An 18,872-nucleotide genomic window follows, 5' to 3' on the forward strand; every position below is an offset into this window, starting at 1 on the left:
TGGGCAGGGGAATCCAGACAACTATTTCTGATTATTCTCAGCATCTTCACATGGTCTAATTCTTGCCTCTGCTTCATAGGAATTATGAAGTGATTCACTTGAATTTCAGCTGGGAGACAACTGATCCTAGGATCTCACATCTAATAACCTACAAATGCCAGAGGTTTGCAAGTCAGGATGCTGCTGCTGCTAAGTCGCTTCAGTTGTGTTCGACCCTATGCGACCCCGTAGACGGCAGCCCACCAGGTTCCCCCGTCCTTGGGATCCTCCAGGCAAGAACACTGGAGTGGGTTGCCATTTCCTGATAGGTTGCATTTAAGGAAAAGGGCTTTGTCATGTACAATGTAGTTTAAGGCCTTGTGCTCATAGAATTGCTGGTACACTGGCTATAACAATATCCACTTATTTGTGAGTATATAAAGTGCACCTAAATGTGTTCATGTACATTTCAGGGGCAACTTCAATGTCATTCTAATTTATTCAACAAAGAAAAATCACTATTAGACATTTCTTAATTAATACTAGTGACTACAGTTGAACCTTGAACAACCAGAGGGTTAGGGACACCAACTCTCTGCACAGTGAAAAACTGACTTGTAGCTTACAGTGAAAGCATTAGTTGCTCAGTCGTGTCCAGCTCCTTGACACCCCATGGACTATAACCTGCCAGGCTCTTCTGTCTATGAAATTCTCCAGGCAAGAATACTGGAGTGGGTAGCCATTCCCTTCTCCAAGGGATCTTCTCAACCCAGGGATCGAACCTGGGTCTTCTGCATTGCAGCAGATCCTTTACTGTCTGAGCCACCTGTTTTCATAGTTCATCCATATCCCTGGATTCAACTAACCACATATCATATAGTACTGTAAAATTTACTATTTAAAAACTGGACACCCAAAGTTCAAACCCATGTTGTTCAAGGGTCTACTGTAGTTAGTTAAGACATATCTATCTGAAGCATTTTTTCCAATATCATCGTGAGCATCACCTAGGAACTTGTTGGAAATAAATAAATTCCTTGATCCAGGACTCCCCTGGTGGCACAGTGGATAGGAGTCCACCTGACAATGTGGGGAACATGGGTTCAACCCCTGGTCTGGGAAGATTCCACATGCAGCAAAGCAACCAAGGCCATGTGCCCTAGAACTTGCGCTCCACAACGAGAGAAGCCACTGCAGCAGAGAGGGGCCCCTGCTCACCACAACCAGAGAAAGCCCTTGCAAGGCAACAAGGACCTAGTGAAGTCAAAAAATTAAATCAATTAAAAAAACTTCACTGGTCCAGTCCCTGGTCTATTGAGTCAGCAATTCTGGGGTTTGTTATTGTTTACTCACTAAGTCATGTCCGACGCTTTGTGACCCCATCAACTGTAGCCCACAAGGCTCCTCTGTCCCTGGGATTTCCCAGGCAAGAATACTGGAGTGGGTTGTAGAAGTAGACTAAATATCTTGCCAGTACTACCAGGAGGGACATCTAGGAGTATACTCTTACAATCAGGAAGACAAGAACCCTGGACCAAATCCATCTCTGCAGTCACATTTTATGCATGGAGCTTTACAGTATCAGAGCAACATAGAGGACAAGCAGGCTGCAGTATTTGTTAAATGGCACTAGTGATGCCACTTCAGTGCTTCACACAGTGTATTTTAACGTAGCCAATAAAACAGAATTCCCTAGGGATGCCTATGTTTGGCTTAATGGATAAACATGAATGGTGAGATTTTGGTCTTCAACTTACTAATTGATTTCTGATAACACTGGAATGTGAAGGTAATACAGATTGGTGGATGAAAGTGTTCCGTTCATATCATTTCTAGTCTTCTCTGCATTGTTTAAACCTTCTGAGCTTGTTTTGTCATATTAAAATTAGGAAAAATAATTGTATGTATCTCTTAAGGCGGTTGTAAAGAATAAGTGAGACAATACATGTAAAGTGATTAGTACATAGTGGTACTCAATGAATTATTATTATTATTTTCAAAATTAGGATTAGGTTCCCAGATCACAAGGAATATGTGTTCTCATTCACCATAATATTGACAACTCTTAGCTAGGAGTGAATTAACATTTGTTGATTTGTTTTTAAGTAGTACTGAAAATATTACTTCACTGTTCTTTTAACTGAAGTACCTATACTTGTCAAGAGCAATAAGACAGCCATAGGAATATTCTTCAACCATATGCCCATTTTCCCATTCATCACAGCTCCTGAATGTACCTGCTATGGAATTTAAAGCATTTGCTTGGTACCTGATTCAGTCTTTTATATGCTTTAGTGAAAATAAATCATGTTTTTAAGATCCAGTTGACAGTGCTAACTCCTCTTAAATGTTTGAAGACATCATTGATGTGTCTTTCCTCCAGGGGATGATTTAAATCAGTCTATGTCCCAGAAAAATAATAGGATTTCAGTATATCTTGATACAAGGATCCCGATCCTAAGAATGATAGGGTTTTCAAGACCAATGGTTACAGCTGATGAAATAAAACAAACTTCAGTAGTATGCAGTTCCTGTGAAATAGCTAATTAGATTAACCACAAAGTCCCATTTTTAAATAATTATGCTAATAAAAGTTTATTTTTCCATGAAGGTTGCCAATTTATATTTTCCTAGAAAATGGTTTTCATTCCTTGTGATAATTCATCTCCCTATGATAGTAGCTGGTTAGTATTGAATGTCCATGGGTTAAAAGTGCCTTTATTTCACTGAAATTATTTTACTGTGCCAATAAAACTCACCTTTCCTCAGTGACACATGCAGCCTAATTCTTTTCCTCCTGCTTTGGACAGTCTTTCCACTCTGGGCTTCTTTGGCCCCATCTTACATAACCTGACTACTCTGTGAATTCTGCTTTTGTAATATGTGCAACTCTTATCTGATCCTGCTTCCACTACAGAGTTTCAGAAATAGCATGTGACATACTTTTAAAAACACTGTCCCTAATGACCCTATTTCATTCTTTTCTTGGCAGTCATCCAAAACACAGCTCGTAGTCAAGAAAAGACTTCGAGAATTTTTTAGAACAATTCTGCAGAATTCACTGCAGATTTCCCCATAGTGGGAAATTGGAATCAGCTGCTAAAGAAAGTTTCAATAAATGATTTTTAACGATTATCTCTAAAAGTAGGAGGTTACCTTAGTCTTCCTACTTAGCAGATATAAAAACTGGAGTTCAAAGTATTTCATGGCAGACAAATATTTTGAAACATTTTAGGCTGACAGCTGCATGTCTGCCTAAAAGCCTTCATGGGCTCCTCATTTTTTACTAAAGAAATTCAGCCACTTTGCCTGCTCTTTAAGACTGTTTACGACACGAGCCTAACATTCCAACTGTAGTTTCACAGCCCTCTATAAATCTTATGCTCTTTCCTTAGTGGGACCTCTCAAGCTAGAAGTCCTGAGTCACAGAATAGCGGAGAATGACAAAGATTCTCTGTTGAGCAAGCTCTGTCCAGGCTCCTCTGAGTCCCCTTCTCAACTGGGCCTTGACCTTGGCTTATAAAGACTTGAACAAGACAGCAGCAAAATTTCTTAGAGTTCAAAGACACACCTCTTGGATGATCCCACATCCCTTAAAGTGCCTGCCTGAAAAAACCCAAGGCTGCCAAAAGATTTACCATTTATTCTAGCCAACACCTGAAGATAGGGTCCTATCTCCGAGCCTCTGTGGAAAGGTAGGGGCCTAACTTCAATAAGTACCAGTTAGCAAACTAGGTTGGAGAAGCCAATGGCACCCCACTCCAGTACTCTTGCCTGGAAAATTCCATGGACAGAGGAGCCTGGTAGGCTGCAGTCCATAGGGTCGCGAAGAGTCAGACATGACTGAGCGACTTCACTTTCACTTTTCACTTTCATGCGTTGGAGAAGGAAATGGCAACCCACTCCAGTGTTCTTGCCTGGAGAATCCCAGGGATGGGGGAGCCTGGTGGGCTGCCATCTATAGGGTCGCACAGAGTTAGACACTACTGAAGTGACATAGCAGCAGCAAACTAGGTGGGCTTCCCATGGATCAATCCCGTCTCCTGCTCTTGAGGCCCTACTTGTGCTCTCCTGATCCTGTATTCTGCCTCTGAAACACCCAGTGATGGCTGTACAATCAAATCAGTCTGTTTTAGTCTGGACTCTCCACCATTGCAGTAGTTTATTACTGATTAAAATCTGTCCTTACCACTTTGACTAGTATATCTGGCTTTGTTTATTTATTTATTTATTTTTAACCAAAGGCTGAAGTTTGGTGAGCAGGAAGTCAATCTTTGTTGTGTTAAATCATACAGTTTCTTGGTTTACTAGTTCAGTTCAGTAGTTCAGTCATGTCCGACTCTTTGCCACCCCATGAATCACAGTACACCAGGCCTCCCTGTCCATCACCAACTCCTGGAGTTCACTCAAACTCGTGTCCATCGAGTCGGTGATGCCATCCAGCCATCTCGTCCTCTGTCGTCCCCTTCTCCTCCTGCCCCCAATCCCTCCCAGCATCAGAGTCTTTTCCAATGAGTCAACTCTTCGCATGAGGTGGCCAAAGTATTGGAGTTTCAGCTTTAGCATCAGTCCTTCCAATGAACACCCAGGACTGATCTCCTTTAGAATGGACTGGTTGGATCTCCTTGCAGTCCAAGGGACTCTCAAGAGTCTTCTCCAACACCACAGTTCAAAAGCATCAATTCTTCGGCACTCAGCCTTCTTCACAGTCCAACTCTCACATCCATACATGACTACTGGAAAAACCACAGCCTTGACTAGATGGACCTTTGTTGGCAAAGTAATGTCTCTGCTTTTGAATCTGCTATCTAGGTTGGTCATAACTTTCCTTCCAAGGAGTAAGTGTCTTTTAATTTCATGGAAGAAAGTGAAGAGGAACTAAAAAGCCTCTGATGAAAGTAAAAGAGGAGAGTCAAAAAGTTGGCTTAAAGCTCAACATTCAGAAAACGAAGATCATGGCATCTGGTCCCATCACTTCATGGGAAATAGATGGGGGAACAGTGGAAACAGTGTCAGACTTTATTTTTGGGGGCTCCAAAATCACTGCAGATGGTGATTGCAGCCATGAAATTAAAAGACACTTACTCCTTGGAAGGAAAGTTATGACCAACCTAGATAGCATATTCAAAAGCAGAGACATTACTTTGCCAACAAAGGTCCATCTAGTCAAGGCTATGGTTTTTCTAGTGGTCATGTATGGATGTGAGAGTTGGACTATGAAGAAGGCTGAGTGCCAAAGAATTGATGCTTTTGAACTGTGGTGTTGGAGAAGACTCTTGAGAGTCCCTTGGACTGCAAGGAGATCCAACCAGTCCATTCTGAAGGAGATCAGTCCTGGGTGTTCTTTGGAAGGAACGATGCTAAAGCTGAAACTCCAATACTTTGGCCACCTCATGAGAAGAGTTGACTCATTGGAAAAGACTCTGATGCTGGGAGGGATTGGGGGCAGGAGGAGAAGGGGAAGACAGAGGATGAGATGGTTGGATTGCATCACTGACTCAATGGATATGAGTTTAAGTGAACTCCGGGAGTTGGTGATGGACAGGGAGGCCTGGAGTGCTGCAATTCATGGGGTGGCAAAGAGTAGGACACGACTGAGTAACTGAACTGAACTGAGACAATAAGAGGAGGAAGAGGTCTTAAGGGAAGGCTGGTTGCTCAAAATCAACTAACAAAGCCTATTTGTAAAAATCAAGGGAACTGCTCAGACTCACACTATAGTTATTGGCTGATTTGAAATTAGAACTCAATTTTCATTACTCCAAATTCAACATATTTTGTGCTACAGTGTATACTACTAAAAAAAATACTTGCCATTTGAATATGAAATTCCAAGATTTATTTTCTGCTACAAAGCTAAAGTGTAAATTAATTTGGCCACCCATAGTAGTCTCATCAATTACAAATGACTCAGTCATTCATGTGAATAGTAACTTGATTTTTTAGATGATAAATCTGTATTTAAGAAAAAAGAAGGGCAAGAAGACAGGTGACAAGCTTGAAACAGTCTTTTTTTGCTGGGATTAGGAAATTAAATTGGGGTAGTGGTCAGACAAGACTAGTGCTATAAAATAACAGCATTTTTCAGATTCTGTGCAACATGCCAGAGTCCCTGGTGGCTCAGTGGTAAGTAATACACCTGCAATGCAGAAGACCTAGGTTCGATCCCTGGGTCAGGATGATGCCCTGGAGAAGGGAATGGCAACCCACTCCAGTACTCTTGCCTGGAGACTTCCATGAACAGAGGAGCCTGGTGGGCTACAGTCCATGGGGTCGCAAAGAGCTGGACATGACCTGAGTGACTAACACACAAATACACACACACAAACACACACACACACACTGTCCCAGCAAAGAAAGGATTCATTCCATTCAACCTACCTTTGCAAATCTTCTCATTAAGTGTGATAATGCTTCAGGATTGGGGCATTCCAGTTTCTTAATAATCTCAAAGCTCTGATTAAGCTGAGCAAAGACATCAACCACGGAGCAAGAGAAGAGCGCATGATCAGATGTCTGTTGGAACTGAGGAGAGAGAAGATGAAACCATTCCCGAAACATATTACATGGACTGTGGAAAGAATTTTCATTATTTCTCAAAACAACTCAATCTCCTATATCATGCGCCTTCATTTCCCAGTAAGAAAATGCTTGTTCATTTTAAAATCATTCATCTCCTTTTCTGAAAAGTATAGTAAAACTAGTATCATGAGGCAGGTTACTATTAATTGAATTGGGGGAGTGGTTTTTTTCAATTTCTTATTCCCCACAGGCATTAGGATGGTTTAGCAAGCTGATTGTGGCTCGAGACATTTGATTTACTCTTAGAGGGATTGGGAGAGTGTCTGTCCCTAATCTTGGAATCCTGGAAAGGTTCCAGAGCAATGGGGACGCTTTGTATAAGCCTAATGAACTTGTAGATTCAGGTCAATTCAAGGAGTAAAGAATCTTGGAGCAAAAGGGTGATTGATTTTTTTTTTTTTAAAGCAATTCCCTAGGTGTCTTATCAGACTTTAAAATTGTGTTCTAATTATATTTTGGTAATTAGAGTATTAAAAAAATGTTAATTAATAGCAATAAACCTAACAATTCCCATTAGCTTAAAAGTGAGCAGTATGAATAAATCTCAATAATAAGCAATCTGAAAGTCATTTAAACTCACTCCATCTTTTTTGTCTCTTCCCAGGGCTCCATGTAGGAACTCCATTGACACATCTTCATTTTCATCTAGCCACTGCATGACAAAAGGTTCAAACCACCTGAAAAAAATTAATATTATGACATACTATAAAAGATGTCATTCACACATAATTAATAGAAAATGCAGTATTGCTCTTTTCTTATCTGAGAGTAATTCAGGACCAAAACCTCTTTTCATTCTCTTTTTCTAGTTTTGCTACCTTGAAGACCTTTATCTTCACTTCTTAAATATATCCCCTTCTTGGAATTCCCTGGCAGTCCAGTGGTTAGGACTCTGAGCTACCATTGCAGGGGGCATGGGTTTGATCCCTGATTGGGGATCTAAGATCCTGCATGCTGTGCAGGGTGGCCAATATCTATCTATCTAACTTTCCCTTTTACCTTCAATTCCTTCCTTTCTCTTGACCCTTCTCATGCTGTTTCATTAGTTCCCAATTCCCAATCTATGATTCTCTTTACAATTCAAAATCCTGTAAAACGTAGATCTTGTATGCTGTGTGCCCCACTGTATCATTCTCTTATTTCTCAGGGCTTTGCCATCTGGCTTTCATCTACCACAACTCCTCTCCTGTAACTGATCCTGCAGGCTCACCTTCAAATTTTAATGATCTGTAATCAACCTGCAGTTGGGCTTTGTGAATGGTCTGTTTCAAAGTTCTTTTTTCCATAAGAATGTACAATGGATGTACAGTTGTCTAGCACCATTTATTTAGAAGGTCATCCTTACCCCCACTGCTGTGAGTTGGCATCTTTGATGCAAATCAATTAACAGCAATGAGTGGATTTCTCTTCAGACTACTTTATTTCATTCATCTATTTGTTACACACAACACTATACAATTAATAACCAGCTTTTGAATATGTCTTGACAACTGATAGTGCAGTTCTTCAACATTTTTACTTCCTCTTCAAGGTTGCTGTGGCTAGTCTTGGCCCTTTGTATTTTTATGTACTACATTTTTTTGAACAAACTTGTCAATCTTCACACAAAGAGTATAGTTGATTTACAATGTTGTATTAATTTCTACTGTACAGTAAAGTGATTCAGGTATATGCATACGTGTGTGTGTGTGTGTGTGTGTGTGTGTGTGTGTGTTCAGTCGTGTCTGACTCTTTGCAACTCCATGGACTGTGGCCTGCCAGGCTCCTCTGTCCATGGAATTTTCCAGGCAAGAATACTGGAGTGGGTAGCCATTTCTTCCTCCAGGGGATCTTCCCAACCCAGGGAGTGAACCCATGTCTCTTGTGTCTTCTGCCCTGGCAGGTGGATTCTCTACCACTGTACCACCTGGGAAGTCCGATCGATCTATCTATCTATAAAATTGGTTATTCTTGATCTCATGGGGAAGTTTTCAAAATTTTATCTATGTTTGTATAGTTTGTTTAAATGGGGGGGTTATTTTATTAGATTAAGAGAGTTTCCTTGATTTTTAATTAATGTTCTATTTTATCTAATTACTGCTATAAGTTTAGTGTAATGATTGTAGGAATTTTCTCCTTCATAATTTAAATACGGTGAATTGTGTTCATTGCTTTTAAAATGTGTAATCTCATATCCCAGGAGTAAATTCCCCTTTGTCATGTTTATATTAGCCTTTTTATATTGGCTAATATTTCATTTATTTTTTTAACTATGTTCAGAGAGAAATTGGCCTGTAATTATTCTTGTGTGCTGTGTTCTCAATGAGTTTTAGTAGTGAGGATATGGTGACCTTAAAAATGATTTGAGAAGTATTCCTACCTTCTCTGGAACAGTTTGTGTTACATTGGTGATATTCTTTCTTAAACATTTGGAAGAATTCAGTTTGGCGCCATCTGGGCATGCAGTTTTAATTGTGACATGAGCTTTAATTAAGGATTCAAATTTTAAAATACAGACCCATTCAGATTTTATATTTTTTTGTTATGCTAGCTTGGTTTTAGTTATTTTGCCTAACTTTTAAATGGCCTACCATAAATGCTCTCTTAATAATTTTTTATCTTTGTAGGATCTTTTGTGATATCTTTTCCTGATAATGGTAATTTGTAACATTTTTTTTTTTTTTTTGCACTGCCCTTGCTAAGGTTTCTTGGATTTTCTTCATCTTCTCAAAAACACACTTGGCTTTTTAACTCCAGGTGGCACAGTGGTAAAGAATCTGCCTGCCAAAGCAGAAGACAGGAGAGATGCACGTTTGATCCCTGGGTTAGGAAGATCCCTTGGAGTAAGAAATGGCAACCCACTCAAATATTCTTGCCTGGAAAATTCAATGGACAGAGCAATCTGACAGGCTTCATTCAGTCCATGGGGCTGCAAAGAGTCAGACAGGACCGAGCACATAAAATTTTCTACTTTATTTTTAACCCAGGTCATGTTGATATTTTCTTTTTCTATTTTCTCTTGATTTTAAATATTTCTTCTGATAACTTACATCACTGATTTTATAGTTTTTCCTTTCTTTGTATAGAATCAGAGCCATAAATTTTCTTCTATTTCCTGTTTTAGCTGTAATCCACAAGTTTTGACATGCTATATTTTATCATTAGTTAAAAATACTGTGTAATTATACTGTGTAATTTACACTGTGGTTTATTTTTTGACATATGAATGATCTAGAGTATCTGCTTAATTTCCTATCTGTGGTCCAAGAACATACAGTATATTTTCTAAGCTTTTAAAATTCATTATATTTGCTTTTGGGTCTAGCAGATAGTCTGTTTTGGTAAGTGCACCATGTGTGTCTGTTAAAAATGTGTATTTTCTCACTGCTGGTTAATTATAAATTACAGATAGGTATTCTGTGTGCGTGTGTGTGTGTAAATGATATCTATGAAAATTTGTGGAAACTCTGGGTGAGCAGATAGAGATGTATCTGGGTAGATAAATTCTCTGTTTTATTCATGCTTTTGAAATGTCTTTATTAATGACATTTTGTCTGATTCTTCAGTTTCTGAAAGAATTGTAATCTCCAAATAGGATTGTAGATTTTATTTTTCATTTTATTTCTGACAATTTTTGCTTTATATATTTTGCTGACATGTCATTTAATACATACAAATTGAGAAATGATATATCTTTTTAAACTTTATTTTTGAAAAATTTTCATTGAAGTACAGTTGATTTACAATGTTGTGTTAGTTCTTGGTGTACAAGAAAGTGGGTTAGTTGTATATATTACATTATATATTCTTTTTTATATTCTTTTCCACTTGGGTTTGTATGGGGTACTGAATATAGTCCCTGTGCTAAACAGTAGGGCCTTGTTTATCTATTTTATATATAGTAGTTTGTATCTGTTAATCCCCAGTCTCCTAATTTATCCTAGCCCACCTTACCCCTTTGGTAACCATAAGATTGCTTTCTGTGTCTATGAGTGAGTATTTGCTTTATAAATCAGTTCATTTGTATCATATTTTTTATTTCATAAATGTGATATCATATGGTATTTTTCTCTGACTTACTTAGTATGATAACCTCTAGATCCATTCATGTTTCTGCAAATGGCAATATTCCATTCTTTTTATGGATAAGTAATATTCCATTGTATATTTGATCCACATTTTCTTTATCCATTCATCTGTCAATTGATATTTAGGTTGCTTCCATGACTTGCCTATTGTAAATATTGTTGCTATGAATTTGAGGGTGTATGTATCTTTTCAAGTTAGTTTTTTCCAGATATATGTCTAGGAGTAAGATTGCTGAATCATAGGGCAACTCTATTTTTAGCTTTTTATGGAACCCCCATACTGTGTTCCATAGTGGCTGAGCCAACATACATTCCCACCAACAGTGTAGGAGGGATCTCTTTTCTCAACACCTTTTCAGCATTTGTTATTTGTAGACTTTTTGATGTTGGCCCTTCTAACCTGCGTGAGGTGATATCTCAGTAGTTTTGATTTGCATTTCTCTAATTAGTTTTGTTGAACATCTTTCCATGTGCCTATTGCCCATCTGTATGTCTTCTTTGGGGATCTATCTAGTTTGGTCTTCTACACAATTTTTTTAAGCTTGAACAAATAGAAAAATGACATTTACTTATTTGTTCTGCCCATTTTTTCATTAGATTGTTTTTGTTGTTGTTGAGTCATGTGAACTATTTTTGTTTTTTTGAATTTAATCCCTTGTTGGTCATGCTGTTTGCAAATATTCTCTCCCATTCCATAGGTTGTCTTTTCATTTTGTTTGTGGCTTCTTTTGCTGTGCAAAAGCTTGTTTGATTTGGTACCATTTGTTTATTTTTGTTTTCAATTCTATTTCCTTAGGAGACTGACCTAATAAAAAACACTGATAGGATTTATGTCAGAGAATGTTTGCCTGTGTTCTCTTACAAGAATTTTATGGTGTCATATTTGAGCATTGTTCTATCTTCATTGATATACATATAGCTGTCCAGCTTTCTCAACATCACTTGCTAAAGAGACTGTCTTTATATTTTGTATATTTTTGCCACATTTGTTGAAGATGAATTGATTGTAGGTTGTGTGGGTTTATTTCTGGGCTCTCTATTCTGTTCCATTGATCTGTATATCTGTTTTTGTGCCAGTAACATGCTGTTTTGATTGCTGTAAATTTGTAGTATTGTCTATAGTCTGGGAGGGTTATACCTCCAGTTTTGTTCTTTTTCCTCAGAATTGTTTTGGGAATTCAGGGTCTTTCATGGTGCAATATAAATTTTAGGATTATTTGTTCTAGTTCTGTGAAAAATGTCATGGATAATTTGATGGGGATCACATTAAATCTGTAGATTGCTTTGGATAGTATGGCCATTTAACAGTATTAATTCTTCCAATCCAAGCACATGTGATATCTTTCCACTAGAAATGAAACATCTTTTTGTTGAATTATTCCCTTAATTATCATGAAAAATTTCTCTCAAAGTGTTTATCTTAAAATCTACTTTTTTAATATTAATATAGCTGCATAATTTTCCTTTCAATTATTTTTTCATCCTTTAACATTTCTAGACTCTCATGTTTTAGGTGAATAAATTATAAGAAAGATATTTTGGGTTTTACTATTTTATCTAACAGAACAATACTTGTTGGCTAGAATATCAATCTACTTGCACTTAAGGTTTACACTTAATTTTCTGATACATTAAATTTTAAATCTATCATATTTCATTCCCACTCCCAGTTTCCTACTTGCCCTTCATTCCTTTCTTTCTCATTTTTTGCCTTTTAAGTAGTTTTATTTTACTCGCTCCTCCTTCCCCATAATCTTATTTGATGCCTAGTATTATATTATACATTAAGAGCTTGCATTATAAATTATAACACACACACCCAGACATAGTAAAAGCTTTTTAAAATGAGTATTTACACCTTCTAAATAATTTGAGGACCTTTTATTAACCCAGTCTATCATTCTCCTACATTTTCAGGCTATTTTTGTCCTCTATTTTAATTCTATGCAGATTTTATTCTACAGATTTTAAAACTTTTATATTGCTCAGTTCAGTTCAGTTCAGTTCAGTCGCTCAGTCATGTCCAATTCTTTGCGACCCCATGAATCGCCGCACGCCAGGCCTCCCTGTCTATCACCAACTCCCAGAGTTCACTCAGACTCACATCCATCGAGTCCATGATGCCATCCAGCCATCTCATCCTCTGTAGTCCCCTTCTCCTCCTGCCCCCAATCCCTCCCAGCATCAGGGTCTTTTCCAATGAGTCAACTCTTCGCATAAGGTGGCCAAAGTATTGGAGTTTCAGCCTCAGCGTCAGTCCTTCCAATGAACACCCAGGACTGATCTCCTTCAGAATGGACTGGTTGGATCTCCTTGCAGTCCAGGGGACTCTCAAGAGTCTTCTCCAACACCACAGTACAAAAGCATCAATTCTTCGGCACTCAGCCTTCTTCACAGTCCAACTCTCACATCCATTCATGACCACAGGAAAAACCACAGCCTTGACTAGACGGACCTTTGTTGGCAAAGTAATGTCTCTGCTTTTGAATATGCTATCTAGTTTGGACATAACTTTCCTTCCAAGGAGTAAGCGTCTTTTAATTTCATGGCTGCAGTCACCATCTGCAGTGATTTTGGAGCCCCCCAAAATAAAGTCTGACACTGTTTCCACTGTTTCCCCATCTATTTCCCATGAAGTGATGGGACCGGATGCCATGATCTTCGTTTTCTGAATGTTGAGCTTTAAGCCAACTTTTTCACTCTCCTCTTTCACTTTCATCAAGAGGCTTTTTTTAGGTCCTCTTCACTTTCTGCCATAAGGGTGGTGTCATCTGCATATCTGAGGTTATTGATATTTCTCTCAGCAATCTTGCTAATGTGCTTTAAATGTACTAATTTGTTCATCTTCTCTAATATTTTTAATTCTTTATTACTGTATTCTTAAGTCATTTTTCTCTGTCTGAAGGCTTAGAGTATATTTTTGATGAGAGTCTCCTGGAAATGAGTTCTCTTAGGTTTTCAGCTGGGCCTCCCTTGCAGCTCAGTTGGTAAAGAATCTGGCTACAGTATAGAAGACCTGGGTTCTATTCCTGAGTTGGAGGATCCCCAGTTATACTGTATAAATGTTTTTATCTTCCTTTATTTTTGAAGGATATATTTGATGCTTGTAGAATTCTAATTGCTCTCTTTCAGCACTTAAAAGATATCATTGCATCATATTCAGGTTTCAGTCACTTCTGTTGAATAATCAGTCAATTGTATTACTGCAGCTCTTTTGAAGGTAGTGTCTTCCCTTCCTCGACCCCAGTACACTTAAGTTTTACTTCTTTTTGATTTTAAGCAGTTTTCTATGATGGGCCTGCAGGTGGTTTTCCTTGCATTTATCCTTCTTAGGATTTACAGAAATTCTTAAACTTTAGTTTAAAACTTTTCATCAGTTTTGCAAAATCCACATCTAGTATCTTTTTACACACTGCTCAAATACTATTTATTCTTTCTCTCTTCTCTTTTTTGGGGACCCAATTCATTGCACACCAGACCTCTTTATAATTTGCCCCATATATCCCTGTTTTATTTTTTTCTATATTTGTATTTTTTGTTTCTACGGCTCAGTTATTTTAGGCCCTCTGCTGTGTATATTCTGCCATTAGGTCCATCTATTACATTCCTAACTTCCTTTTTCAGTTCTATGATGTCCAATTTATTCTTCTTATAGCTTCCTTTTTACTCTTGAAGTCCTCCCACAATTTGAAGGACATATCAAACTATGTCTGATAAGGCTAGTATCTCTTTTTCTCTTGGATTCTAGTCATTTGGTCCTATTGTCTGGCAATCTTTAACCTTTTAAATATTGTGCATTGTCTATGAAAAGTTGTGGAACCTTTGATTTCTCATTTCCTTCAGAGTGGATCTAAGTTTCTGCTTGTAGATAGAATGTAGGAAGATCACCAAGATCCAGGAAAGGCTAGATTTTAGGCTGGTCTCAGTTTGCCCTTATTTTTAGAACAGACTCCTTCAGGGATCTCACCTGAAAAACTGGGATGTTTATAGTGCTGCTTCTTTCTTAGAAAGCCTTACCTTCTAATTTTTGTCTCCCCAACACTGTGAGAATGTTGAAGTTTCTACCTAGCTTTTTAACCTCTTAGTGCTTGCATTCTACTCGATTTCTGCCTCACTCTCCACTCAAGGGCAGATTAGGAATCAGAGAACACCTCAAAAAGAAACTGCATACAACATGTTGTACTTCTGTGTAGTCCCCTTTATTCCGAGATCTTGGTCCCACAAGACCAAGCAGGCTTTAGAGCCCTGAACACCGATGTTTGTTTCTCTAGCCGGTGGAGTCACTATAAACTCTGGGTTACTGTTCTCTGTTTGACCACCAGGACTGGTATGGCACGTAGCTGGAGGGGCCTGGGGAGAAACTGCAACAGACACAGGGTTCATCTCAATGCATTTCTTTTCTCAGGGACCTTAGTGACTCACTCCCTGGTGACTTGCCTTGATTGCTCTCTGATGCTGTTTAATTTATTCAGCTTTTATAGTTGGTCTTCAGTGAGCATGGTAGTCTGATTATAGTTAGTTCAGACAGAGCCAGAAGCAGAAGTCTCTGGCAAACAGCTCCCCTTTTTATTTCCCTATTCCCAGCCAATGATGTCACCAACACTTAGACACTTGTACTGCACGTTTAAGTCTTCAATCCTCAAGTGTGTTTAGCTGACAAAGTCTGTAAATTCTATCTTTGAAATTTATCTCCCACACATCTTCATCCTTTACACTTTTACTACAGTCACACTATTATGTGTAAACTTTTTACTTCTCCTGGTATCTCATTCTAGCTTATAAACTTCTATGAGAAAAGTTATATGAATGGGTGTTCTAATCTTATCATTACATTACTCACTACCTTCTAAATCTCTTCTCTACCCCTTCCCGTCTTTGCCTCTTCCAACCTCCACAGTGCCTAATGAAAGTAGCAAAAGCGTCACTGTATTTATATAATCTAGTCAAAAGCACTTTTCCTACATTACTTTCTACTAATTTTGTAAAAATACTGTGTTCTTCACTGAAATTAAACTATTTCCCATGGGCCACAGCCCATGTGTTCCTTCTTCCATAATTACCCTCAGAACTTTTCTTTCCTTTTCTTGTTATAACCCGACCAACCTTTCAAAGTCTATATTAAATGTTACCTTATTCATAAACACTGTGTAGAGTCACTGAAATAGGGGTAATATATCTCTTTTGTGAGACTGCACTGCATTTTGCTTATACTACTTGAATTAGTACTTATTTCAATTAGCCTTGTTTTATCATGATTTGTGTTCTTGTCCATGTCTCCTTGAGTATAAGCTCCTTTCAAGGTGAGGTCTTTATTTTTTTCTCCCTTTCCTAAATACTTGGCATAGTGCTTAGAATATGGCAGACCCCTCTCAACAGAATAAAATGGAATTCTGACAAATATCAAATGCACAGTATTATAAATCTGACTGTGTAATTACAACTGTATTTGATAGAAACATGCTTATGACAATGTTACCTGTTTAACAGTGACTTCTATTTTAGAAATATAAATTTCTAAGACATGTTTAGGTTTGAAATAAAGAGAAATCTGGATTATATAGATCAATATACAAGCCCCCTTCATTTTCCTAACAAAATCCGAGTTCAAGCACTTTTACAAGAAATCATTTCATCGTGTGAGCTTTTATGCATTATGTATTTCTTTCTCTTTGACTTGAATATCCAAGTAAGACATACTTACAATTCAATTAAATATGCTTCCTAAATATATGCAAATCATTTAACACTAATTTCATAACAGAAATGTCTGCATTCAAATGAAGATTATGAGAAGAGATTTTAGGGCTGCATAATTCAGGTGTAATTTTACAGGACTATGAATTGAGAATAAACTTGGGGGTGAAAAAATCACTACTTACAAGGAGTATTCAGGAACGGCATCCTTGAAGGCAGGAAGTTCCCGCACATATTCATTATAAAACCATTTCACTTTGAAATGCAAATTCATATAATCAGTGCTCTTGCATAACCTCTGCTTTTCATGTTCTGTAATAGATAAAATCAAACATTTAATAACGTGTGGTTTGCCAACAATGCTGTGTTCCAGTCTACTTTTATTATTCCTATTTCAGAAAGGAAGAAAATATTATATCTGAGGTTAAGGCAAAGTGAATTGCTAAAGACAGACCTGAAATTTTACAAAATGCAAAAATCATCTGTTTGGTCCTGTGTAGAAATGTGAATGCTCTAATGTGCTTTCCTGGAAAAGGCAAGCATTGTGCTGAGTTAAAGAGTGATAACATACCAACATTTTTCTATTTATCTCCAAGCTTTCATATTTTGACTACTTTTAGCCTGATACTAAAGTGCCAGAAAGAATTAAAACTTGTAAGTATGAATAAAACATGAACCAAAGTAGGAGACATAATTCCTAATTAATACTGGAGATGTGAAAGAGTAGATCACATTTCTGGCCTGGATATTTAATACTTAAAAAATTAAGGAGAAGAAATATATCTAACTTCTAAGATAGCTGATTTTTTTTTCCACCTTTTAAGTTCAGCTAAAATTCTTTTGTACTCTGTGACTCTTCTGACATTTCTTTAAGCAGGATTTTCTTTTCTTTTTAACATTCTTTTTTTTCTTTTTAAATTTTATTTTATTTTTAAACTTTACAATATTGTATTAGTTTTGCCAAATATCGAAATGAATCCACCACAGGTATACCTGTGTTCCCCATCCTGAACCCTCCTCCCTCCTCCCTCCCCATACCCTCCCTCTGGGTCGTCCCAGTGCACCAGCCCCAAGCATCCAGTATCGTGCATCGAACCTGGACTGGCGACTCGTTTCATACATGATATTATGCATGTTTCAATGCCATTCTCCCAAATCTCCCCACCCTTTCCCTCTCCCACCGAGTCCAGAAGACTGATCTATCTATACATCAGTGTCTCTTTTGCTGTCTTGTATACAGGGTTATTGTTACCATCTTTCTAAATTCCATATATATGCAGTAGTATACTGTATTGGTGTTTTTCTTTCTGGCTTACTTCACTCTGTATAATAGGTTCCAGTTTCATCCATCTCATTAGAACTGATTCAAATGTATTCTTTTTAATGGCTGAGTAATACTCCATTGTGTATATGTACCACTGCTTTCTTATCCATTCATCTGCTGATGGGCCTCTAGGTTGCTTCCATGTCCTGGCTATTATAAACAGTGCTGCGATGAACATTGGGGTACACGTGTCTCTTTCCCTTCTGGTTTCCTCAGTGTGTATGCCCAGCAGTGGGATTGCTGGATCATAAGGCAGTTCTATTTCCAGTTTTTTAAGGAATCTCCACACTGTTCTCCATAGTGGTTGTACTAGTTTGCATTCCCACCAACAGTGTAAGAGAGTTCCCTTTTCTCCACACCCTCTCCAGCATTTATTGCTTGTAGACTTTTGGATCACAGCCATTCTGACTGGCATGAAATGGTACCTCATAGTGGTTTTGATTTGCATTTCTCTGATAATGAGTGATGTTGAGCATCTTTTCGTGTGTTTGTTAGCCATCTGTATGTTTTCTTTGGAGAAATGTCTATTTAGTTCTTTGGCCCATTTTTTGATTGGGTCATTTATTTTTCTGGAGTTGAGCTGTAGGAGTTGCTTGCATATTTTTGAGATTAGTTGTTTGTCAGTTGCTTCATTTGCTATTATTTTCTCCCATTCTGAAGGCTGCCTTTTCACCTTGCTAATAGTTTCCTTTGATGTGCAGAAGCTTTTAAGTTTAATCAGGTCCCATTTGTTTATTTTTGCTTTTATTTCCAATATTCTGGGAGGTGGGTCATAGAGGATCCTGCTGTGAGGTATGTCGGAGAGTGTTTTTCCTATGTTCTCCTCTAGGAGTTTTATAGTTTCTGGTCTTACGTTGAGATCTTTTATCCATTTTGAGTTTATTTTTGTGTATGGTGTTAGAAAGTGTTCTAGTTTCATTCTTTTACAAGTGGTTGACCAGTTTTCCCAGCACCACTTGTTAAAGAGATTGTCTTTAATCCATTGTATATTCTTGCCTCCCTTGTCAAAGATAAGGTGTCCATATGTGCGTGGATTTATCTCTGGGCTTTCTATTGATTAACAATGTTGTGTCGGTTTCAGGTATACAGCAAAGCACATCAGTTATTCATATACATACATCAACACTTTTAAAAGATTATTTTCCCATATAGCAATATTTTCTAAATGTAACTTTTAAAAATCTCTTGCTCAAAACTATAGCTTAAAACCATACTTCAATCTGGAC

General features: G+C 37.8%; 1 protein-coding gene across 2 annotated transcripts in view; it reads right to left on the reverse strand.

Moving 5' to 3' along the window:
* Positions 1 to 18,872, reverse strand: part of UNC13C (unc-13 homolog C) — a 706,036-nt gene that overhangs the window by 113,794 nt on the left and 573,370 nt on the right. For both annotated transcript variants that reach the window (XM_027553963.1, XM_027553962.1), the window contains 3 exons: positions 16,508 to 16,634; positions 7,142 to 7,238; positions 6,361 to 6,504 (listed from right to left, as the gene is read on the reverse strand). In XM_027553963.1, the coding sequence (XP_027409764.1) occupies positions 6,361 to 6,504; positions 7,142 to 7,238; positions 16,508 to 16,634 (368 nt within the window). The remainder of the gene's footprint in view (positions 1 to 6,360; positions 6,505 to 7,141; positions 7,239 to 16,507; positions 16,635 to 18,872) is intronic.

Source organism: Bos indicus x Bos taurus, chromosome 10, assembly GCF_003369695.1.
Source record: "Bos indicus x Bos taurus breed Angus x Brahman F1 hybrid chromosome 10, Bos_hybrid_MaternalHap_v2.0, whole genome shotgun sequence".
In the NCBI taxonomy this organism is placed as follows: Eukaryota; Metazoa; Chordata; class Mammalia; order Artiodactyla; family Bovidae; genus Bos; species Bos indicus x Bos taurus.